The sequence below is a fragment of the Opisthorchis viverrini genome, assembly GCF_000715545.1.
Source record: "Opisthorchis viverrini unplaced genomic scaffold opera_v5_134, whole genome shotgun sequence".
NCBI classification, from domain to species: Eukaryota; Metazoa; Platyhelminthes; class Trematoda; order Opisthorchiida; family Opisthorchiidae; genus Opisthorchis; species Opisthorchis viverrini.
The window spans coordinates 1,094,495-1,120,802 of NW_008751778.1; the positions used below are offsets into that span (position 1 = coordinate 1,094,495).

At 44.7% G+C, this 26,308-nt stretch overlaps 2 protein-coding genes across 2 annotated transcripts; both read right to left on the reverse strand.

Annotated features, from left to right (window-relative positions):
* Window positions 1–2,609: 2,609 nt before the first annotated feature.
* T265_06095 (hypothetical protein) lies at window positions 2,610–11,399 on the reverse strand (the record flags this gene model as incomplete). The annotated part of the gene is made up of 4 exons (XM_009171273.1): window positions 2,610–2,836; window positions 9,823–10,012; window positions 11,296–11,346; window positions 11,370–11,399. 4 exons carry the CDS (start codon window positions 11,397–11,399, stop codon window positions 2,610–2,612), a joined length of 498 nt encoding a protein of 165 aa, XP_009169537.1.
* A 3-nt stretch (window positions 11,400–11,402) lies between these two features.
* Window positions 11,403–23,807, reverse strand: T265_06096 (hypothetical protein; the record flags this gene model as incomplete). Its single annotated transcript, XM_009171274.1, is given in 10 exon segments — window positions 11,403–11,607; window positions 12,108–12,238; window positions 13,411–13,618; window positions 14,352–14,772; window positions 16,782–17,040; window positions 17,059–17,217; window positions 17,907–18,062; window positions 22,288–22,430; window positions 23,473–23,542; window positions 23,724–23,807. The coding sequence occupies 10 exon segments, from the start codon at window positions 23,805–23,807 to the stop codon at window positions 11,403–11,405; spliced, it is 1,836 nt and encodes a 611-aa protein (XP_009169538.1).
* Between the last annotated feature and the right edge of the window lie 2,501 nt (window positions 23,808–26,308).

Genomic DNA, 26,308 nt, shown 5'->3' on the forward strand with positions numbered 1-26,308 from the left:
AATCATTGGTGAACGAAACTGCGGCAGCTACAACCAATGTACGACGAGTACGCTGTTATCACAGCTGACAATTATGATGATGATGGTGATGATGTACAGACCACAGCATATGGGATAATAGTTAGTTTCATGCTTCAACATTCCGTCAAATTTAGGGTTGTGACTCTTGTGCTTATTTAGCGAAATATCTCCCGGAGATATTTTTGGTCAGTCTGCCGCACAATGATCATGTTTTTTATTGCTCGGGCCTCAGTATGGTAATAACGGCCGAAAATTTCATCTAAGGATATTTAGTTAAGTCTCCTTGGTCAGAAGAAGTGAAACTCGTGAGGAGTCCATTATATCGCAGTGGTGTTTCAACCCTCCTGATTATCAATCAAAGGTAAGTGACAAACTATGATATCTGTGGGATCAACGACTATCAGTCGGTATCCGGCGAACAGAAGTGATTTCTAAGAAATTATGAGTTTTCAAGGTTACCACTTCATCGTCAAAAATGTCTAGGTCCAATAGAATGCTTCGTACAGGTGTTTTGTTTAGGTGAACGACTGGAAACAGAGCTTATTGAAATATAATACCACCGATCCTTATCCGGCAGCCGTAACAGGCGGTAAGTGAATGCATCATGCCAAGTGCGTATACATACGTAAAAGCAATCCAGCATCAGCCTGTTCGTCATTATTCCTAGAAAATTTCCCCTAATGCGATTGCCTCAAACACATTGGTGATGGTATGCAGACATATCAGGTTCCATATGAAATTCTCCAACGTACCCGTAGCTCTCGACAGAAAAGTGTATCCAGGTTTGTTTTCGCTTGTGTTCCGAGGAACTGCATCATGATGAACGTCTTGTGATCTAGGCATCACCGGTACCATTCCCAAAAATGAAGTTAGGGCATCACTTTGACTTTACTGAGAATGGTAGCAGCTTAGGTAGCATAAATGGTCGCTATGACTTCCATTAGACCCTCACAGAGCATTCAATTGCGTACTAAACTGGCGGGATACTCAAGTAAGACCGGCTCGAACTAGGTGCCAAAGGTAATATTTCAAAGTCAGCTTCATCAATAATCACTAACAATAATGGCTGCACCTTCCACTTATGCAACTTAGGAGAAATTTCCTTCGTAGACACTTTCACTCATCCAATACCTATTTACAGTGCATTGTTGATGCATTCTGTTGTCTCAGCTACAAACTGTTTCGCCAGTGTATTTCTAACCTTCTTGATGGGGGTAGGCATGCAATTCTCTCCAGCGTCAACAGACAAAGTATTCTTGGTGATGAATTCACGGAATAAAAAGTACGGATTACACCTTGCTCGTTTGAAATATCATTTTTCAGAAATTTTCTTCGTAGAAAAAAAAACAGAACAGCCGGAAATTTGATGAAATGTCTACGGGACCTGCAAGATGAGTTTCATTTCCCTATTGGACAACTTCCAACCCTCAGCCTGCGGGGAGAATTTCGATTCCAAGCCAAACTCACAGTCTGCACTTGAAGACAGATTCAGGCGGAGGCAGTCCAGTCTGGAAAACAGAGGGCGTTTGTACAGCCGATTCATCTTTGTTGGAAACTATCAGCGGTGAGCAACTAGCAAATTTCTAGTGAGAATGAAATGGATTTAGCTGTACGTCAGAGCTGTTTGATTGATGTTATGTAGCGCGAACATCCTCTCCTCAGGCCTCACGGGTTTCCTGTCCGAATGTCGCCAGTCGAGGGCCCACCAGACATCAGATCTTTTGACTCAAACTGTCTGACTGGAAGCATGTGTTGAAAACAACTTATTTCGTCCAAAATGAGCTATTTGTTCATCCCGGAAATGCAGTACTGATCTGGATTTCTAGGGGGATTGTTATTCAGCCACATTAGACGAACGATTTAGAACTATCTCTGTCTTTGCGGTCCTTATGTCTAATATTTCAGATAGATGAATCGTATCCATCAGGTTGCACAATCACTCTGTCTGGTCCCGGGACGCCCCTCACTGCGCTGCTTCTCTAAAGACGAATTACTACTCAGGTAAAATCAACTCACAACGGTAAAATGGACCTGTATTTTCACCAATTAGACAACATAGTGAAGAACCGTTTTTCGGAATAGCACTCAAACGACGAACGGTCTATTTTCGTGCTTTCAACACACCATTGGGAAATACCACATACAATATCGCACAGTCACGTGTTCTACTTTCTAGCCCAACAGAAATTGATGAAAGTCAAAGAAAATTTGATTGATTGATGTTTCATTCTTCATTGTCAATGGTGCGCATCTCACGAAACTCCACGAAACACGAATCCGCGACCTTTCGGCCATTAGTCTGAACATAACACCGTCCAGTCACGAGAGGTCAATCAACATTGTGATTACCTTGCGCCCAAACAAGATAACTTGGTATTCTGGTTCCAGTCGGAAAATACACGCTAGATGGTTGGTCCTTTCGAAATTGTAGTAATGTGCGTCGTCTCCCAAATAACCGAATAATCTGGTGACTTTCAGAAGCCTCTTCACCCTCTCAGGGGTAATTAGAGAATGTGCAATCCTTTAACTTACGACCGTTTTTCGTGACTGGAAACAAGTGGAGAACAGGATTGGAATGGTGAAAAGTTTTAGGACAACAAACCAGTAGGCAACATAGTTTGGTCGAATGAAAAGTCAAATAACTCCCTTATGCGTCCACTTAAAGCATGGTCTGTACTGGAACTACTTACGACATGCATGACCATACCAGATCTTTCCGTTTCACGTCTAACCGAAGAGCGCAGGCCCCAATCAGTTTGCGGCAGGATAAAGTAGTTCAGTTTGTAATCTCTGTCGTCCAACTTCCTCAATTTGGCTTTTGTTTGAAAGCAAAAATCACAACTCAATAGTCGCAACTGGGTGAGCAGTTCAAGGTTACGTTATCCTTCGCCTACTGGAAGAGATTTCACAGAAGGGACGTGGTGATATTAATTTAGCGCTATAAAAACGTGCCCTGATCAACTGGTAACGGTCAGTTCGGTCTATTCAGCAGTGCTTTTGCCGAAAGAATGGGGCCGAATTACACACCCAAGCGACGAAGAAAATGGGACAGATATGCATCCATCTATTTAGGTCACATCCTGTGTCACACGTAAAATGGGATGGGATATAATAGAATAAGTTACAGTCAGAGAAATTTTGTGCTCTGACACGTTGTGCATGAGAGTTGTGGTGAAAACCTGGTGCATGAGTTCCGGATTCGGTCACTCATCTTTTTACTAATGTTTAAACTCTTCATCAATAGGTCGCATCACGTTTTCACCGCTGTACCTACTTATAAGTAGTCATGCATTGGATAAAAATGGTGATTTGATGTTCTCCCACCTACAGTCTCCAAACTTCCCCACATTGTGGACGGCAGAAAATAACTGATGTTTCACATTGTCATAATAACAAGAGTTAAGGCACACACGTAATGATGAAACATAAGAATGCCGCTATTTTCGCGTGGAAGTACCATTCGAAAAATGCGGTGACTGGTGCACTGGAATGCCGTGGACTTGCGACAGGAATTGGCATGTACCTGAAAAAGTCAACATTTGCCTTGTTCATCAACCAAAAGGCGGTCACGAATTTCGCCTAATATGCACTCCGATTCCCACGGTCCTCCACACCTAGCAGGCAAGTCCAATTAAAACACAGCTCGTTTCATTTGCGTTTAGTTGTGATCCAGTTGTCTTCCATCCACACTATTGATATGCTCCTATTTGTAAAGCATGTTACTGAACAGGTAAACCTTGCAGAGTAAATCATACCGTAGTTGTTGAAGCTCCTGTGATGCATCTCACTATCTCGAGAAGCTCTCTGTTGGTAAACTGCAAACCAAACCTCCCTTCTGGCTTCTAAATAAGGCTTCAACAACAGACATGACCGCGTCTGCCTCTTGGAACTGCAGAGGTGACAAAACACATCCACCGAAACACAAGTGGATGCTTCTGTATTTGAGCAGTCGTTGACAGCCAACGATGCTGAAGATCAAATGAAGCTCCCTTTCATCTCTTTTTTTAAACAACTATGCTGAACTGATCATCATCATCATTGTCAGCCGTAATAACCGCGTACTTGTTGTGCAGTGGTTGTAGGTGCCACAGTTTCGTTCACCGATGATTCGGGGAGGTGAGGGTAGTTAGCAGCCAACTGGGGGCCGGAGCTGAGGAATTAGTGCGTAAATACAGCACTGCATGTGCTGTACCAATATGCCGTGCTTATTTCCATCGGGCTGGGATTCCAGATAGTGACGTATTTATCCTTCACGCGGAATTACTAATTATAGTATCCGACGGTCGAAGTGTTTTCCTGCATCATATGGGCAAAAAATCCTAAAATAGGAGGGCGCGATTTAGTTTGAGGAACTGTGGTTACCGCTAAAGAACAAGCGTTATTTCCTTTGGCGCGACGATGTCGGTTTCTGCAACTTGCGTATTCTCGTCGCGTGTTCAGTGTCAGTTTTAGTAGCTGTGAGCATGAGTACTCAACTAAAAATAGCGAGAACAACGGTCTGACCGAGTGAGGAGTGAGTAAATATGACAATCATGCGATAAACACAGTGTTTCTTCGAAAGAAAGTAGTCACAAGTTTGCTGAAACGTCCTAGACGGCCCACAACCGGTTTTGTCCTTCTTAAAACCCATTAGGTAAGTGCGGGTTTCCTAGTTCCCTCCTGAAATTGTACGAAGTTCGCGAAATACACTTATTTGCGCACCAGTTTGGTTTTAGCGGTCCCAACTGAATCTTACGTCCACAACATTCAGTGTTTCTCAGACCCAATCTCCAGCGTGTTCAAGATTTCACTATCTCGTTTTGGTATAAACGTTAGGAGAGTTTGAATTGGGATCTTGGCCTAAGGCTGAATAAGCATCTCTATTAGTGATTGGAATGTAGAACATCCAAACTCCTGCGCTGATGGAGTGGTCAGCTTGTGATCTACTGAGGCCAATAACGGACACAAAGGGTATACTGTGTTATAAATGGCACGGGCGGTCGCTCAGACTCCACAGACAGCTCACTACCGTCTCCTGCAAGCTGTTGCTGCTCACCAGATCAACGCTGTCTTCGAAAACTTGGGAAAACAATCTGAAACAATCTGAAAACAATCTGAACAGCAGTTTCGTTTACTCTTCGGCTCCTATGCACCATGGAACTGCCAGAACTGGAGGCACGATGGAATCCCTCATGGGTAACTCCTTTTTTTCTTATATTTATGTACGAAACAAGTCATTAGAATGGAGACCGCAATCCAGAAGAAAGCTAATGTAACCCGGCTGGTCAACACATTTCCTGTATAGTTCATGGTCTCGAATACACACAGTTTGGAATTTCATTCCCCTAAATAGTTGTTCCTTCTTATAGAAAACTTTCAACAAAAGGAACGTTTTTTTTAGAATTTAGTGGTTCTTAACCGAAATCTTTATGATTGAAGGAAGATTCAGCAAGAGTTCTAGAACAGTGCATCAGTTATGATGTAGTGTGCTTCTTCAGTATAGGAATATCTGCAACAAATCGGCACTTATGCACATGACTCCGTTTTACGCGAACTGTTTGGACGTGTTCAAAGTGAGGCTAGGCACAGTCATTATCACGTGACCTAATGGTTCGGACGCAGGGTCAGGGGCGCTATCCAATCACGTGTTTGAACATACACATGACTTTAGGGAACCAATATCTCTCTCGAAAAACATAATAAGTTTGCAAATGCGTGTTTATTCGCTAATTTAATGTAATTTGGTTTCAAGTAGAACATAAGGTTGACGGGAACCCGGGGACTGCGCCTACCTGATGAGCCCCAAAAAGGGCGAAATTGGTCGTGGCTGTCGACGGATTTTCAACAACCTTATGAGTAGTACATTACAAAGGAACCAATATCTGTTTGAATAACGCTTCGATATGGCTCAATGGTTCCTCAAAAACGGTCGCTAATCGTGATCAAAGTGTCAAAAGATATACCCACTGTACAACTCATTAGCTACTAGAGCATCAGACTATCATCTTTTTACTGTGCTTAGTTCTGAATCCAAATACTGATAATTTAAGAGGTCGCCACCGGTTGTGGGCTGTCAAAGATTTTTGAGCAACCTTATGAGTATTTTCCTTTATGGAAAGTACAAGAACACACTGAAAAGAACGACCTTGTTTGAAGTGAACTCCTGTTCTGTTCTTCAACGACTGTGCGAGAAATGTATCAGGGCGGTTATCATAAATACTCGAAATGACCTATCCTCACGAGTTAGCAGGTATTTGGATGACAAAACAGGGATAATCTAAGTCCTGAAAAGCAACCCACGACGCGCCTCGTCAAAAGTGAAACCGATTACGTGGAGATGGCAGGATTTATGAATGCCACCTTGAATAACCTTCAACTGAAATGAAATTTTATTTCTTTTTGTGCAGTAAAACTCAGTTCATTTTACAAAACATCGTCTTCAAATAAACGAGCCTATTAAAACCGGGTCCTAATAATTGTTTATTCGTATTCAAACTTGAAAAATCGCAATCGATATTCCCTATCCCAATGTCGCCGCGACTCGGGTCAAGAGGTTGACGTTGTAAACGATGTTGGCAAAAAACAGTGGACCATTAGTGAATGAACTTCATACCAATTGACATAGGGTACATGCCAGACCATGCTGCGGCTAACAGTAGTAAAACTGGAGTATGGAATGAAACATGCGAACGTTCAATGGTTGCCAAGTTTCAAACACACGATGAAATTACAGTTTACAAAGTCTCGATTAACTGGTTCTCGTGGCCCAACATGTGCTTTCGGTTGTAATGACTGAAACGACAGAGACTGACGGTCTCTGTGCTGTTAACGGTCAAACGGAAACAGTCACTTCAGACAAGATAAAATATTTCTCTGCGCATCTCGAGAAAGCTGTTTAAAGCATACAAAGGTAACAAAATATTCAGTCCGACGGCGCGTAGCATGGCTCTCATCATCCATGACTGCGCAACCATCGTCGAGGAGAAATCTTCCCACCTCCGGAAGGTTTTCCTCCCAAGTGCTGTAATCATTATAGCGAAATGCGGCGAGTCAGCACACGCCTAGATATAGTCCTGATTCAGTATTCGCTGGTAGCGGGAAAAGTGGTAGCAATGAATCTCGCATTAGGGATGCGATCTGGGCGGTTGTCGGCAATGAGAGGCCTTCCAAACATTTCTAACAGTAAAACGCATTTTTACGCATTGTTACACGGAACGAAACTGTCATTTGCGCCTTAAATGTGGATGATCCTTGCATATTCATTAGGCTAACCATGTACTGTTGCTTGCAGTAAGGTATTCTTTCTACATGGATTAAGGGGAACTGATCAATGCGCAGCTACCTACCGCACCTCCACAAATCACCGGTGAACGAAACTGTATCAGCTGCAACCACTGTACAAGTAGGACGTGGTTAATTCAGCTGACAATGATGATAGTGGATGGGGGCCATTTGCTAATACATAAATTTAATTCAACGGAAGCTGGTGTGTAGACTCCGCTCTCTAGTACGCAAGTTTCCATGCTTCGATGGATAGCTATCCAATTAGGTAGCAAGCAATAAGCGTCCAGCATCGGTAGAAAGATTATGTTTAAGATAATGCGCGATAGCTACCATGCTCCTCTGAAAGCATTCGGTTTTCAGTGCAATATCGCAGGCGTTGTAAAGATGTTGAAGAAACACGACCTGGTACGATGGTGATCTCCATGGTTCCATGAGCGCTGTCAAAGTGCTTGGCGCAAACGCGTGCCCAAGGAATCTTAGGAGCCAAAACAAAACAGATGAGGAGCAGGTTGCGATTACGGCTTCACTTCTCTCCATCACCCGGGGATTGTCTTGCTAAAAAGGACGTTTGCACACATTGTCAAACTCAGCTATTGCTACTAGATCGTCAGTGTCACGGAGAAACACGGTCTCGACGGTGTCCTCAAACTGTGGAAATCATCAAACATCCTCAGGAGGTGGAGTGACCCTCGTTTACCACGAAAAAACTAGTAGCACTAGAGTATAGTATAAAACGTGCAAGTAGTAGAAGCAAGGATGTGTTATCCTGGACACTCATGATCCAATCTTTGATATTTTCTTCTTTTGGTCAGTTGATCACTGTAATCAGCAGATATCCTTTTCACATATTGGAAATGGAGAATCATTACACCTGACATAGTGACCGTTACCTGTCAAGCTTAAACAACCAGGTAGCAATCCTGGCTGGTAATGTGACGACCAACAGCCACTTTCTGAAAGGCCTGGGGTAAAAATGAATTCAACCTCCAAGGCGCTTTTTCATATTTTAGACGTCAAGTCAACCTGGTACATTCTTGACTAAACCCTGACAGAAACAAGAGTAAAGCGTCTGGAAGCATATAATGAGGTGAACAGTTTCTAAAATCCACCAATATATCCTACCCGTGTAACGGTGATACTACTGATGGGGAAGCACGCGAGTAGTATGTGCTGTTCGTAGAAATTCGCTCCGCGTCTATCCAAAAAAGGAGGTATGTTGCTTTCCTGTCCAACGGTCTGTAACCGGTCAGTCGGCATTTTCTAATTAAATAACTCGGCAATGAAGGCCTTCTTCCTTTCACCCGTATTTTTTATACAATGTGACACTGAAGGTGGTGATTAAACAATGAAAATACGATATGGCAGCGCAGTACTGTATGACGAGCGAAGTGATCACATTGATTTGTACTACACAGAGAAACAGACTACCCGGAGCTCTTCGGAAGTCACCTGCCCATCCAGCTGCTCGGCAAACCCGCGACTTCGTGTACAACGCCACGTGTTAAGTGAACTACACTCATTCGCAAACTGAACTGGTGCTAACAGCAGACCCCCTGGTTTTCCCAATGATGGTATCCTTCAACTGAGTGTTGTACAAAACATCAACATGTTTCCGGCTGTATGGCATTCGAGGTATCGCAGTATATTTTCTTGTCAGAACAGGTCTATGGAAACTCGGAAACTGTGCCGACCCAGTGAGCCACAACAAGGACGAATCTGGTCGTGAGCTGTGAAATTTTCGTTAAACTATCACAGAGACACTACGTGTTCTTGTGTGCCGCACGTACATTCAAATAAATTTTACTCCACTTTAAATACTAGTTTATACAAGTCGACTTATTTCAATGGGGAAATTAAATTTGCAAAACCGAACACAACAGATGTTTAAACGAAAATGCCTCGGTATTGGAAGTTGGATATGAATGCCGACAATAAAATTGGATTAAATGCCATCGACGGGGGCACTACTAAATGGAGGGTTGCGCACCGGTTTCATGAACCTAGCTGAATGACGTTTGGTAAGTCACTCGCTTACATAAAGTTGTTGCAAAAATGCCAATTTGTTCATTGCCAGACTATTGAAAGAAGGGGCGTAACATTGAAACTTCGACCTAGATGCAGCTGTCAAGCTGGCCTAGGTTGCATAGATTGCATACAGATGGCGATATTATTTCCGAGATTCCCGGAAGACCACGGTTTTCGAATCACCTTATCAACACCTCCCCCAATAACGTAGTCAACGGCGTTCCATTTGTTAGGAGCTCGAAAAATTCAAGTGCACCGAGGTAGTCCATTTCCTGTATGGGATCACAGGGGAATGGGTTGGAACGAAGGCGTACTTTCGTACAAACGGAACGGCAATCATCTGAGTTCAGACCTTAGTTCGTTGTAACGGCGACCTCATCATCATCATCCCCATCGACAATATGACATCAGTGTTCGAAATTGATGCTCACTGCCGTATAACCATGGTTTACTTGAAAGTCTCATTGTGAAGAAAAGAATGGTGGACGAGAAAGGGGCTTAGTTCTAGCTTACCACAATCATTCCGAGATACTTGCACCTCCGGACATTCATTCAAATAATCTGAATAGAAACGCCATTGACAGCGGTTGGTAGCCATAACTTTCGGCGTCTCCAAAAGGGCACAGTGCGGATCACGCGGTCTCCGCCCTGGAAGGCGAGTAGCACCGGCAGTACCCAAACGCTTCGTAATCTCCTTCATACCCTGTAACATGAGGGGGTACCAGCAAATCGGATGCATTAACGATCATGCTGCACAAACAACAACTGTCCACCTGTAGCACGTTTTCGGTGCCTCTATGAAGGAAATACGAGGGTTGAGATACTGTCAGGACGCAAAAGCCCCAACGGGAGCAGTAGAGATGCCGAAAATGGTTTCATTCCGTATATTTGCGCCTCGATCTTGGGCAAATGCACAGAACTGAATATTCGCAAAAGCTTTCTCTTGTTGGGAACCTCCACAAGCAAGTAGAACAACTGAACCAGGTTGATTCGTAAAAATTCACTCTGATGTACTGTGTAGAAGCATGGGTTACGGGCCCTGTGATGATTTTGTCCATTCAGCGACGCAGAATGAGGTTGATTCAAAATCAATCAGGATGGGCTAGCGTACATAAAAACCGCAAACTGTCAATCACCACAATCCTTCACGAGGACATGAAGATACAGAAAATTAGCGGGAAGGATACCGTCCAATTCGCCTGCTCATCGGATTTGAACAGTGAATGTCCTTTGGAAAACTTTCAGGAAACCGACAAACACACTCAGTTGCAAATCAATTTGGTCTTTACGAGGGACTCAAGTGAATCTCTTGTTTATGATGTCCTTCACCTGAATGTACTGCACAAGGGCTGCCTCATGATTCAGTTGCTATGATATTCCAGATATCGCAGTATATTTTCATAAAGGACAAGGTCGAAGAGTTTTTAGCAACCTTGTGAGTAGTTTCAGGAAACTGCTTTGGAAGAAAGCCCTGATCGGCAAACGTAGTTGTGAATGTGTTGGACATTTCCATACTTGACAGAACACTTGCTTCTGACGAAGAAGCAACTCTCAGTGAACCAGAGTTTCACTGCGGATTTTAATTCCTAGAGGAACGCCACTCCAAAACAATCAGTGACCAGAAACTTTCACCAGAGGCAGATCTGTACAGAAATCTAATATTGTTTTGCGAAGCCACAGTTGAGTGTGGATGTTACTCAGCTGGTGGCTGGTCTGTTTGTCGAGCTTGGAAGCTGGTTTGCGGACGTTTCATCACCACGCGAGCAGACCACCAATGCAGAAGCACCAGGAGTTGAATGCCAACTTCCAAACAGTTCTCGCATCCTGCCACTCGATGGGCGATTTTCAAAACATTCAGCCGCTCGGTCGGTTTATTGTCGATCTCAACATCGGAGCAGTATGCACTGCGTGGCCAACCACAGACGTAGTTTCCATGATACACGTTATTAGGTGGCTTCGGAATGTCTTTCCCACCATTTGAGCTACCGGGCTTTTGTTTGACAAAGAACCTCTGGCTGTTAAACAATCAGGTGCGGCCTGCAATAAATGAAAAGATGTACAGCGGTTGAAAATTGTTCAGCTGTAGCCATCTTTCAGTGCCCAACTGCCATGCCACCCGAAGGTTGCACGAGGGCTTGGATACTGCCAGGTTGCGTAAGCCTAGACAGGAGAAGTCGAAAGGCAGAGGTCGGGTTCGAACCACGGACCTTTCGGTCAGTAAATTCGCGCTCTAACCACTTGGGCCACCTCGCCCCTCGACGGTTGACATAGTCAGACCGATTGTCCAGAGTCGACTTCCTAGACGAACAATCGAAAGACTGCCAGCCCAACTATAAGCCGGGATACCTGCTTTCAAACCTACACATTGGCGGTAACCTCTGGATGAGAAGAAACCGAAAGTAAGACATTAACCTGAGACATATGCTCCAGAACGATTGTCATTTAGAAGCCTCAAACAACTCCACCAAAACCCCATCGGAATAGGGCTACACAAAGAAACGACCGGGATGCACCCCACAGGCGAATAAACGTGTATTCATCATACAAATTGTGATCATAATATAATCAAACATAAATAGGCAGAGATGAAAGACAGGGCTGCGCACTGGGAATAAAACCGTTGCTGTAGCTGCTCAAAGTCTCCGGCCATGTTTGAACCACCCAGCATCTATGGTTATTTGACTGACGACTGATGAAGATTAGTTGAGACTCCGGCACCCATCGAAGACGAGTCTAAGCTACTGCTTCCGGATGGATCCGTCGTGGAGAAACTGGACAGAGTCGATGACTGTGCGTACAGATTGGGGGATTCCCAGTCCAACAGAGCCGCAGTACACCGGGTCAAACTGAATTCCGCGTGTTGTCGCATCCACGGGTGAGAATGAATACCGGTAAGAGGAATGCGAAGTTCCGGGCGTTTTTGTAGCATCTAGGAAGGTGACCATGTAGGGGAGACAGTAAGGAATTGATCGGCTAGGAAGAATGGGAAAAGAACTTACAGATCATTAAAGTATGGGGTTCATTTGACCCACTTAGCCAGACCGAGGACAAAAATGGTGCGACATTTCTAAAACTTTACTCTCTTCGATTACAAGCACCTATAAATTGCCAGTATTTGATAGTATTGGAAAAGCAATTTTACGGGCGCTAAAAACGAGATACATTTTGCTTCCAGGAGGCTATGTAGTTCAATGAATCATTGTTGATCACACCTTCAAACTCAGTCGAGCGCTAAAACATCCCACAGTTATGGCGTTTCTTGACTTCAAGGATGAACTCTGCCATTGATTGTACGCCATAGTTCATGACTATTATAAGTTCTAGATTCCGTGCGACTGACTGATGAGGGAAACACCGGTGTACTGTGACAACACGTATCACACTAACTGACGGCACGGGTGACAGTGTATCGGCTCTTGCAATCAAGTGGCTTTCTGTGAGCAAATGAGTAGAAAAGGACGATCAATATTGTGGAGAAGGAAAGCTGCGAGTGTTCGCTTGGAGCTGGCCAGTATTTGATAGTATTGGAAAAGCAATTTTACGGGCGCTAAAAACGAGATACATTTTGGTTCCAGGAGGCTATGTAGTTCAATGAATCATTGTTGACCACACCTTCAAACTCAGTCGAGCGCTAAAACATCCCACAGTTATGGCGTTTCTTGACTTCAAGGATGAACTCTGCCATTGATTGTACGCCATAGTTCATGACTATTATAAGTTCTTTGTATTCACAAAATTACGGGGACGAGCCTCAAAGTATTTTTGAAGCGCATTGTTTTCCTCTTCAAAACTGAAGTCGTATTAGTAGGAAAGCTAAGCAGCGCCATGCCGTTCCTCAATACGCGTTTCGCAAGCACAGAGTGTAAAGTCATCCAACACCTAGTGAATCAAGCAGAGACATTAAGGGTTATGAAACATCACACGTATCCTGGAGGTCCCAGTAATGCTGATGGTAGCTCGACAGATGAAGTTAACAAACGACTTTCAACAACGAAGATGACATCTGATAATAAATCCGACCACATGTCCGTCTGACGAAAGAAATAGGGTCGCTTTACATTAAATGCACCCAAATTATAATAACAATCGTTCAGTTGTAACATTCATTCGGTATCTAGCTGCCATGCCACACGAAGGAGGCACGAGCGCTGGGATATTGCCAGGTTGCCCAAGCCTAGACAGAGGAAGTCGAGAGACAGACGTCGGGTTCGAACCACAGATCTTCCGGTCAATAAACTCGCGCTCTAAGCACTCAAGCCATCTCACTCTATAAAGCAGAGGCAGTGACGAATCCGAATGACAAGACTGTCTAACTCGAAGGTGTGCTTTAATCGCCGACACGTGAATTTACTCCAAAAAGTCTAAGGTTGAGAAGGAGAGTGAACAGCGATGGAGCCCCCTCTGAGGTTATTGTTAGGTGTTCGAGAGGAAGTAGGCCGAATATTTTATAATTTTCCGGAATTTTCCTGCGAAAAAGTTTATTGCTAGCATCGTTTACCCACTCTATAAGACTCTAGATGGATCAGTTAGATTGGTGGTCCTGAACCGATTTCTCACTTATTCCCGCCACAATCTCCTCCTGCTTGATAAAATTCATATGACCTAATAAATTCAATGTTTTCACCAAAGAAGGAATTCCAGCGAACTCAACGTAATTATACAACAGTAAGAATAAGTACTAATAATGACTGGACGTAACGCACCACTAAGCAAACTATGTCTAGACAATGTATATTGACATCTCGAATATCGCACCAACTGAAAAATAAGGCTGTCGGGTGCCCCATATTCGGTTGGAGACCATCATAAACGAGATATCCAGTCGGGACTCCCTTGAAAACTGAATTCATATGCAAACGACAGTAGTTGGCGAAGTAGCAGCATTGTTTCTGGTGTGAGATGGATTGCCCGACTGAGGCTCTTTCATGAGGAAGGCTGCCAGATGAAGTGAACGGGGCCGCTGCATTAGCTGCTTGCTAGTTATACTAAAGTTTAATAACCGATCGATTGGATGGCCATTTGAACACCCAATCAAAATTTACCGTTCTTCTGGCCCGATAGCATTTGTCCTCCCGGTGTACCATAAGTCGTTCAAGCCTTCAGCTGTAGCACCCTTCTGGTGCCCAACTGCCACGCTACCCGAAGGAAGCACGAGGGCTGGGATACTCCCAGGTTGCCCAAGCCTAGACAGGGGAAATCGAGAGGCAGAGGTCGGGTTCGAACCACGGACCTTCCGGTTAGTAAATTCGCGCTCTAAGCACTCAGGCCATCTCACTCTATAAATCAGAGGCATTGACGAGGCAAGCCATATATATATGGTGCATGCTGCACATCTGCGCGCATCGTCCAAACGGGCATGAGGACGGCCTCCACAAACGAGATTCGGAACTGCGCAGATGACCTCTATCGCCTCTACATTGTACAGGACGACGCCGTGGCACCGGAAGGCAGTTGAAAATCCGTCTATCGAGAGTTAAACTTGACTTTGAACCTCTGAGGTCGGATACCAATGGATAGGAGTCAGATGGCATTATAGCAAGGAGTGATCGTTGTTTACAGGTGCCGCCCCCTCCAGAAAACAGTTGCCGGAAAGCAATAGTAAAAAAGTTCGACTTTCCAACGTTAGACTTTTTGAATCGCAAGGCATCAGATCCAAGTCAAGGATGAGAAAATTCAGCTGAATTACAACTATCGTACAATTATTTCACTCAATTTAGAGCCAATTTGCTCCCATTTGTAACGCCGTTGGTTATACCATGTTCGTTTCATTTGGATTTCCTCTANTTTGGATTTCTCTATCTTTTTGGCACAAAATCAACTTCGTCCCCGTAAGAATGAGTAAACTCATAATTATTTCGTGAGTTGTGTGAAAGTCAAAAGCTGCAGCCAATCTGGACTGACGCACGAGAAAAACGTTGGATGGGAAGAGGAAGTTCACATATCAGGTGACCAGATTAACAGATGTCACGCGCTAGCCTGGAGCTATCAGACCACGCCACGTGATTCATCGATTCCTACTGATAGTAACAATGGCCATCGGACAAACAACACGACACACTAAACGGGAGCCAGGGACCCCATATTCGAGTGAAGCTATTGAGAGGGTCACGACTCCTGAGGTTGGACGAATGTAATATTTGAATAACAACCAGCTGTCTTGAGAAAAGAGTGACATAATGCCGCGAGAAAAAGTTTTGAAATCAATCTAATGAAGAAGTTAACACTGCAAACAGCTGTCGCTGGTCTATGCGTCCAGTGACCATGACAGACCTACAATAGGCTTATAAGTTAGGCTGGTGTCGTGCATAATCTTACTGCCCATACTCTTCAGTCTTACGAAGTTAATCGGAATGGTATACAGTCTCCTCTTGTTACACCCTCACCTTCCATGCGCGAAAGACTGTCAGATCAGTAGGTTCCCCATAAACCTTGCCAGGATTTGTTTTTGTCGAAATGACCTGGGTTTAGCGTAGGTGGAACTTTATTAGAAGCAAAATCCCAATTGATATCTGGCCAAAACAGCTCAAAATGTACATGACTGTGCAGTGACCAACAGACGTCAATATAGAGCGAATTCATTTTCCTGGTTTCACTTTATCGATCCGACCAGATATCCGGATTGCGTAGGCGAATCGCAACTTCCTCAGCTTTCGCCAGACACCAAGACGGAACGAACCGCAGAAGACATGTTCTTGGAGACAACAGTGAAAGCAGTTAGAGTTAATCAACAACCTCTATCAGCCGAGTGGACGGTGATGATGCTTTTGTCGATTAAAACAAGTTCATCCTTTTGTTCGCATACATGGCTGCACAACAGCTGATGAAAAGGTATTCTGTCAGCGTGAAATGGTGGTCCATCCTTGAAAAACAGGGACACTGGCTAAGTGGTTCCAAACTACGAACTGCGTGAACCTGCTGGAAAGATTAACCGCAGTGGATCTCTTTGAAACTAAATTCCTTTCTACCATGGCCATTAACTTTCTTCCAAGCCGCGATAGCAATCTTTTCAAAAACAATCCGTCCGGATAATCACCTTTACTAGATATATTTGCGAGCGACTGAAGTCCATAGACGGATTAGACTTGCTATGGCGTCAGCGAACAACTGTATCATTCTGTGATTTAATACAGCGGTCACCATCATCATCGACAGCATGACATTAGTGTTCAACACCGATGCTTCAAAGTGGTGAGGTTGTCGTTTAGTTGGCCAGTAAGTAAATGGTGTTTAAGGTGTTCAGACCGTATTGATATCTCCAGACACTAGTTGTATAAGCTGACTGTTGAAGTGTCCAGACACTAGTTGTATAAGCTGACTGTTGTTCGAGGGTTCCCCCGTGTGATGTTCTCTCTAAAGGGGGACTCGGGAACAATAAAAAACTGGGGGGAATGGTCTTCTGGCGCGAGAATTTACTTATAAAGAGTGAACCCTGGACAGCTGAGATAGCAGAAAGAAGTACAGTGGTGACAGACTTACCGAGCTGATCAAATCAACAGCGTCAGCATCAAATTCTCCAGGGAGTTGAGGTTCACAAGATAGAATCTGATTAGCCACGTCTTGCGGCGTCTCACCGACAAACGGGACTTGGCCCACCAGCATCTCATAGGTTAGCACACCAAGACTCCAAGTGTCCACACTGTTCTCGTAGCTGGACTCGGGATCGATTACTTCTGGAGCTAAATAGTCCAGTGTTCCAAAAGGCGCCGTGCGTCTACGGGAACGGATTACATGCTAAGAAAGTGAAAAGACGGGATCGAACCTGGAGGCCGGTCGATGGACAGCACTGCCAAAATCAGCAATTTTTGTCTCTCCTCGGGATCCTAAGAGAATATTGTCCGGCTTAAGGTCCCGATGAATAACGTCGTTCTGATGGCAGTAGGCAATGGCGCTGGACAATTGGTAAAGGTACTGCAAACGACAAACGGAAAATTATTGCACGGAAAGCAACAGACAAACGTAAGTCCTCATCACTATTTGCCCTGCAAAAACGGATGACTAGAATGGACGCAAATGATAAATCATGATGCCGCCAGAGTAACAGTAGCAGTAACAGTCTACGGACCTTACTCATCATCCGAATTGATTGTATGGCGGGGTGTATGGCTATTTCAGGATTGTCATGCAGAATTATGGTATCTTCGTCTTGACATTCCGAGGAAGATAGTCCGGCTGGAAGTCGAAGACGACTGGATATGAAGGTGTATTGAGGATGTGAACGTAACGCTATGGGTTTCACGCCAGTTAATGAATACGCTCGGGAGCATACAAACTTCACATCAATTCACCTTTAAAATGTCTACGAAAAACCAAGATGCTTCGCAGATCATGTTCAGAATGTCGTCGAGATATCTGGCGAAAAAATCTGCGTTGTCCGAATGATGTAAACGCATAGAACTAATATGTCCGGCCCTAATTTTTCAAATTTTAGCTGGAGTTCCAGTTAAAAAAGCACGATCAGGACGTAATTGAATCGTGCTTTCGCGGAACGGTGCTTTGTTCGACTGTGGAGAAGGGGAAATCTATTTTGGCGGAGGAAATTTGATGGGTTCGCATTGAGAGTATGCGAGATGGCCCAAGTGGTCGGAGCGCGAATTTACTAACCGGAAGGTCCGTGGTTCGAACCCGACCTCTGCCTCTCGACTTCCTCTGTCAAGGCTTGCGCAATCTAGCAGTATCCCAGCTCTCGTGCAACCATCGGGTGGCATGGCAGTTAGGCACCGAAAGATGCTACAGCTGAACGATACGGACGACAACTAAGTAAGGCGAGTTAGATGTCCAAAACGACTCCCACCTGCAGAAAGTTCTACACACCCTCCTAACAGCCCCCATAGTCGAGGTGAGCCTTTTCTGCATGATCTTGGTACACCGTGATGAAATAAAAGCCATTCAGCAGTAGCATTCTCACAGCTATCATGAAACCCGGAAAAAGCACATAAGCTTAATCACTGGCAGGCCCGTCAAGTCTAGACGAGACCTGTCGAAAGGAGATGAATAGGCTGGGAATGTGGACATATCACCCAGCCGTTATGTTATCAGTTGAACTACCTCAGGCTACGGGATACATAGTAGTTCCAAACAATATGCGATCGCCCCTATTGAGGGAAATAATGTCAGTTGAACTAAACGCTCGTGCTTTAAAATAAAAATATGCCAAAAGAACGAAACAATAAGTGTCCTATATGGGGCTTGCCTTCCAAATATGATATCTTTCGATTGCTATAAAAAGTAATAACATCTTTTGACCGGGGTAGGGCGAGAATCGACTGCGTCTCATCTACAAAACCATCGACCCTTAAGGGAATGTGCTTGCAGAAGACTATCACATCGCATGTTTAAAGAGGTGAATATGTGATGTTTGTCAACTCCTCCCTTGGTGTAGTATCTCACGATGAGCGGTAAATAACGTTGAGAAATACAATTATGGGAGTCACCAGCCGAAGAGAAGCTCATGAACTACACAGTTATTCACTTACAAGGTCAGTCTGTTTATCAAGCTGCAATGGTGGCGCCAACCGTCTGCTTTAGCAAATAATAGGAAGTCGAAAGATACGATGGCAAGGAAACAGGGAGTAATGCACCCTAGTATAGTGGGACCGTCAAATGATCCTATTTCAGTCCACCAGCCACACACGTATGATCGGTAGCTTGGCTTCCTCAGGTGAATTGGCACCCAACCCATTCCCACCTGGGTAGCCCCGAAAGTGTGCCAAGTGGAATATACACAGGTCCTTTGGGAACCAATGACATCCTCCATAGTCCTTATCCTGCCTTCAAATGTTGCCCGATTAGCCATTGCTATTTCTTTAGTGCGCTATCATGCGCGACACTTAATTATGGTAAGCTTATGTTATTGTCGCATCAAACCAATAGATTGTTTCCTAGTAGACCACCGGGTTCTGAACACAGGTCAACCTGTGACCAACATTTCGACGACCGACATTCCCGGTGGTCTGTGACTAGCGTGGTATTTATAATAGAAATGTAATGTAATGTAACGTAATGTAATAATAGTAATGTGGATCTATTGCATAGATGTCACAATACAAATCAAACCTTTGTGGGTTTTTTTTAATACGAATACAACACAGGACAGAGATGTTCCCGAGGCACTGTGCCATTAATTGCTCGCAAAAGCTCCGCATCTCCCAAATACTTGTCTGGATCAGGTGGAATCATTAATCACACAAACTGCACTACAGATCTCATGCAGCATGACTAAATATTATACCACTGAGGCACGATTCGACGGCGGCTCTACCGAACCCAAACTCTGTAGCAGAACCTTTGTCATGACTAGCTAGACTTTGTGTTGCTGTTAGGTTGCCAAAAAGGAGCGAAAGGCCTCAGGGTATCCGCGGGTGGGGTGTGGAGATAGACATAGGCTCTGTTATGTACGATGTATTCCCGAAACTCTAGTGACACTGGTCCTACTAGGCTGAACGATCGAAAGATAGCTCCATAACCTAGCTTCCAACTTCCTGATTGTCTAACTTAGGGGATGGGTTACGCCCTGAATCCCAACCAGAAAGGACAAAAACATGAATCAAACCAAGTAGGCTGGGCGGATGGGATTATGCTCGACATCCAATAGCCACTGTGACGACGTAAATGTACTGCTTCCCTGAAGGTTACACTTGGGTGTGTGAAGAAAGTAGAATTAATCACGAAACACAGAACATATCACCTGTATCATCAACATGCTTGACAGCAAAAGGACACTCGTATCAAATTCTCACGGAACTCCATGAACATGAACATTCCTATAACCACGGATTTGTTAATTCCACGGGGCTTGTAATTGATGTGCCTTCGGAGCGCATACTGTGGCGAACATCAAAATACCATCTCGATTCCTAAAGTTCCATTTTTATCTGTCCGGTATTCTCGACCAGTCATGTAGTTTTAGGAACATCAGTATGGCAATGGAATCCTCTCCAGCCTCAGGAGTGACCAAGTGTATATCACTACTCAAGCAGAATCGTGCGCCTCTTCCTGACGACCTTCCAGCTGCTTTTTTTGAGGATGACGATGAAGTCCTGAGTCAATACCTATCTAGGTTATTTGCCTCTATCTGAAAAAAGGGACTATTCCAGACAACCCGGAAGAGCCGAGAATAGCGTCCATTTCCAAAATACGTACTCGCGATGAATATGAAAACCACAGAGGTATCAGCTTTATTCCCGTTTTAAGGTTTCTGGCACCATCCATGCTTCAACATATGGCGGTGTGCGAACCCTTGACCCATGAGCATCAAGCGGTATTTCAACCAAGTATAGGTTGTACCGACGACTGTCAGGCTTTGTAGCAATGCCATATGTGCAAACGATCCACAATCCTGATACTCCTTGACTTCAAGGGTGCGTTCTAGTCTGCCGATCGGTCAGTGCTGTTAACTACACTTCCTCAACGGGGTGTTCCCCAAATGCTTGTGGACATAATGCGATCCCTATATTTACATATTTCTGGGTGTGTGCGAGTGTACGATGAGCTATACGAAAGATTTTCTACAAAAAATGGTGTCTGACAAGGATTTCCATTTTATCCGTTCTTGCTCAACTTCGGCGGTAATGAAACAGAGACGAACACTGGGAGATCTTCGAAACCCCGGTGTTCTAATCACTGCTGGTGAGGACTTGTCGACCTAAAGTACGCAGACAACATCGCCCACATCTCTGAGGACGAAGGTGCAGCACAAGCTCTGTTGAAGAAACTAACCACCACCATACCATACCTTCAAAGTACAAAGTCACGCTTCATAAAATGCAGTCTCTGAGTATACCCCCTTACAATTCAAGGAGAACTCCTAGAGGTTGTGGGGAATTTTACATGCCTTGGTATAGCTTTGACAGAAGTGTCTGATAAAATCAGTGCACGAACCTCAAAGGCTCACTAATTCGCGTCACTTGCAGCGTCAAAATATATATCACTGGGTCTCAAGGGTCGTGTGTACCAGGCAACAGTGAGGGTTGTATTGTGGTGGGGTCACAGATGACGTAAGGCGTCTTCGGGCTTCCGGTCACCGATGCCCGAGAAGCGCTGCTGGCGTCGGATAGCTTCAACGGATGCATAACAAAGTAATTAAAAAACGAGTATTTGGTTGTGTAGCGGATACTTCGGTCGCGGAAAACATCCAGTATAATCAGCTTTGCAATAACCACAGAAACATTGCCTGCCGAGACGAGTTTTCTTGTCTCCTTCAGAATGACGCAAACCGTGACATCTAAAACGGATGTCCAGGCTGAGTGGTGTGAATAAGATTAGGAAGAGTTTAGGAGTGTTGGTGCGGCACACCTTGCAGGATGAGGTCCTCCAGACCCCCCACCTCCGCGCTCAGCTGGAGGAATTGCGAGAAACGGTGCCTGAGCGATAGCAGTAGCATTCCTGTTGTCAGTTTATTTCCAAATTCTGATCGGGTGCTTCATTTTGCTGTTCCTGATGGTGATGCTTTCCAGTGCAGTCTGCGATCGAAATTGACCGCTCCAGCTTTCTTTGTCACATGGTTTCTGTATTTCGCTCCTCTACCATAGCCGAGTCACGGAGCTAAAGCACAGAACAAGGAGTCAAAATTCTGTGCCTATTAGGTAGACGTCGTATTGGCCGTCAATATCCACCGTCAGTAACATCAGATAAAAAACACGGTCGTTTATGGTATCAGCTTCTGGTGCACAGTGAAGTAACAAAACCAGAAGTGAGATAACGTCAGGTTGCTTGATAACCACAATCGAAGGCCATTACTGGGTTCGAACCCTGAGCCGTATTGGGCTGATGAGCTACCACTGATTCCCAAAATTTGTTAGACGGATGATATATATTACGGAGGACCCTCTATGGCACCCCTCGCTTATATCTGATTCGTGGTATTGGAGGAGAGAACTGAGGCGTCAAGCAGATGAGGGACAAACATACACTGCGGATATCTGGGCTATTAGCATTCTGAATATGGCGCGGGATAGTTCAGTGGTTAAAGCGAGAATTTACTGACTGGAAGATTCGTGGTTCTGATCCGACTTCTGCCTCTGGATTTCCCTGTCTAGACTTGGGCAACCTGACAGTATCCCAGTCCTCGGGCTTCTTCCGGGTGGCATGGCAGTAAGGCACCGAAAGGGTGTTCTGAGGATAATCTTTTCCTTATTGTTCTCAATCTGAGACACAGGCGCTCTAATGTTTTATTCTTCTTATGGGCTTCCTGATGTCAACCGATGCCGACGATTCCGATTTCACGGAATACCCGCAAAACAATGATCTCCACAGAATCCTTCAAGCACACTGATGATTGTCTTGGAAGTGAAAGGAGTCATCACGCTGAAAGCTTTGCGGAAAGTCACAGAGACCGTGCAGTCCATTGTCACTTATCAAAGGCCTAACTTTTACACTTTCTACGTTGATGAACGGAGGCGCTGGTCGGCGGGTGCGTTTTTCCGTAAAATATTGCACTCCTAGGTTTCATTCGTGGAAAACGCAGTTCAGAGCAAGAAGTACCATGTGGCACCACCACTGATAGAAAAGTTGGAAAGGAATCAGCATGTGACTGAGTAAAGCGATATCGCTCAAACAAACATCACTATAAATACCAATTGCAGTGTTGACCACATATTCATAAATGCCGCAGCCAGGTGGCCCTTCGGGGATGGTGTTAAGGAAGATGTAAGTAAAGAAGTTGTGGCCTCCCTGCGTACGCTCACAAGAGCAAGGCATTGCTCGACTACAAGTGGATAGACCGGTCCACTGCAGAAAGACGGAGCAAGTTAACCATATTCTTATTCTGGGCCAAGTCACAACAAACCGGAAATGAAATGTCCCTTCTGTTTTTGGGATGCTGGTGGCTGCGCGATTCTGTGGAATACATACCCAAATGACTAGTTTAAATGATTGACCTCCTGCCCTCGCGCGATCATCCTGGTGAGTCCAAACTAAATGGAGGAAAGCCCTGGGCTCGAGTTTCGCTCTTATTAGAGCTCATCAGCAGTGCATATCCAATAGCCGTGTTGGGTTTTAAACTCCGTAAACCTGACATGTGGGGCGATATTCATCAAAGGATGCACTAGACTGCACCCTTGACCATGCAGGTGCTCTGCCCGTAAAATTGAAGGCAGCCACACCTTTGTAATGTACTACTCATAAGGTTGCTGAAAATCCATCGACCTTTACATTACAAAGATATACATGTATCGCGATATTTCAAATGTCGTAGCGACTGAAACATGAGGCGGCCTGGTGCAGCACATTCAGTTGCCTGAGAACATCATAAACAAGAGATTCAGCTGGGTTCCAGGTGAGTCTCTCGAAAGAACCAAGTTGGTTGCCAAATGAGTGTATATTCGCAGTCAGTCACAAGTCTATTAGAATGGTAACCGCAGACAACTGGGGCGTCGACAACTAAATGAAAGAAAAGCACTGCCACGAAGGAACCTGACCTTACCGTGGCGTGGCGGTTTGTGCAACTCGGCGACCGATTGAGCTATACTAAGGGTGTCTGCGCGACACTCACAGTCTCCCATAACAAGTTGCTCAATGGGTAGAGATCTGAAGAACAGTCTCATGGCCCTCCAGGTTAAGGGTTGGAACATGTGTGGCGAAGTGTTCCGTAAATCGGATAATGTACTTGCATTTCCAGCCCAACACCGCCGGCTTGCGGCTAGGCTTTTGAGCCAAAGGGTTTGGTTGAGGACCCTGATCGCCCCCCTGTCTGGCAGTCCTGGCAGTATCCCAGCCCTCGTACAGCCATGACATTTACAAATGACAATACTGTGCGGACATCTTGTGACCGTCATGCGGATTGGCCAAGAACCGCTGTATCACTTGATGAAATTTGTTAAGGTTTTTACAAAATTCCAACCGTCTTAATGTTACGGTTTTCGCGAACGTGACCTACCAAGAGAAAATCACATTTGGCGAAATCTTTCCCGATTGTGGTCATAATTACATGTGAGTTACGAATGTGTTAGATTCATAAAATTGAAAGTGGTCAGTGGAATCAAGTCTGGGAAAATGGAGGTTTCAGTATGGCGAAACCATCAGTGAATAAAAGTTGAAAAACAGGACAGGCTGAGATGAGCATAAACGTCTTATAATGGCAAAACATTGACTAGGGCTCCAACTGCAGAACTGAAAGAGACAATTTAACCATTTTTGCTAGACTAGGTTAAATTCAAATAGGCAGCAAAACCATGGGCATCTTTTGACCTACCGTGGCTGTACGGGTGTTGTTAAAGTGGTGAAATCTGGCCAGTTCTTTGGACAGCTCACCCTTCGGTACATACTCCAGAATCAAGTATATCCGCTTGGCATCATAAAAGTAACTGTACAGCTGAACCAAACCAGGATGCCTACACAGCTTCTGACTAAAAAACAAATTTGTCTACCTCAGATGCGACTGGATCTCGATCTCCCTCTGAATTTGTTGCATAGCTTCTTGGGAAACGATTTCGCTTTTCACCATCATCTTCGGCCTAATCAAGCTAAAACACATAATACCTTGAGTGCAACCACAAAGCGGCTTTCTTTTTCACGTGCAAGGTACACAGATCCGAAACAACCCTCACCGAGCTTCTTTCCGATATCAAGATCCTTCAAAGACCATTTACGGCAACTGCGTCTGAACCACGCAGTTCCATATGACGTGCATTGATTACCTTGGAAGGGTGCATGACCTGTCCCTAGACACCCCCGAAGGGTGGCGGTTCATTCTCACGGAGTCATCGACTACAGAATGCCCGTTCTGGGAGAATTCAGACATTCGGATAAGACGTCCGGTTTTCGAGAAACCTCCAGGAAAGGAATTTTGAAAAATCGCCAAGGATGTTTCATTTACTATTCCGCGGCAAAGCAAGCAAGTTAGATCGTTGCCCCAAATTCAACTACGGCTGATCGCATGGAAGGATGGCTGTAAGCGACAAAAATCGTCGACGTTCTTACACCCTTCAGGTTCAGCAATCTAGATGCCTGAAGATTCAGTTTGCCGCGCAATTTGAATTTTTCCCTCGGTTAGGATTCACGGATTCATTGGTTGATACACAGGATCGACGCTTTTGACCAAGTATCCCGGGTCGCTTTTGTTCTTGTCAGTCAGTGGCTGTCGTTCACCTGAAAGGCACAAGTGAAAAAAGGTGTAGCACTGCTCTTTATGTTCTCAGCGCGGGGCAGTATGTTTGCCAGCGCGAGGATTCGCATAAATAAATGTCTAATATTGCTTTAAAGTGGGCTCTAGAAGGAGTGTGGACGACCGTCAGAGGAAGTCACGAGATAAAGTGGAGGTGGAGACGCGATATTTCGAATGGTGAGAACATGGCAAGTTTAGTCTCAAAAATATGGTGTAACCTGAGAACAAGCAGATTCACTGGTTGCGCTGTTGTAGGAAAGTTAAGTGCTGGGGGTTAGGTGGATGAGGACGCGAACGTGGTCGGATTCGAACGAGAAGTTTAACAGGTTGGACTGAATGTCGTGGTGGTGGTTGGAGTCAATGAATCGCATAGGCAAGTGCGCTCGTTTTGGAGGAGGAATGGAACATTTGCGGGTGTGCTATAAGCTGTCAGCTAACCAGGTCGTCCAAAACGGGTACTTCCGAAGTTCAAAGCTTGGGAAAATGATGGGATGGGGGGAGATTCGAAAAACAAGGTGAATTTTTGGGGATATAAAATGGGATAATATGCATTGATAAACACAACGTAAAAACTTGACGTCTGCTGTAATTAGGGTGATGACAAGTGATTATGGAGTAGGAAATAGATAAATTTGTACTTAGGAGGCTAGCGATTAAGGGATGAGTTTGCTAACATGCGATATTATATTACAAGGGATCTAGTAAAAGCTGATAAAAGCGCGTAGAGGTGTGGTATGGGAATCAGCTGCATAAAGGCTGGTCGGAGTGGACTTCTAAGATCTGGTGTATATTACACGAGTTGAGTTATACCAGGAGAGAATGTGTGCAAGAGAAATAGTCACTTGTCCCCGAAGCACTGCTATCAGCTCTAATCTGTAGATGGTGCATAGCAAGTATCTA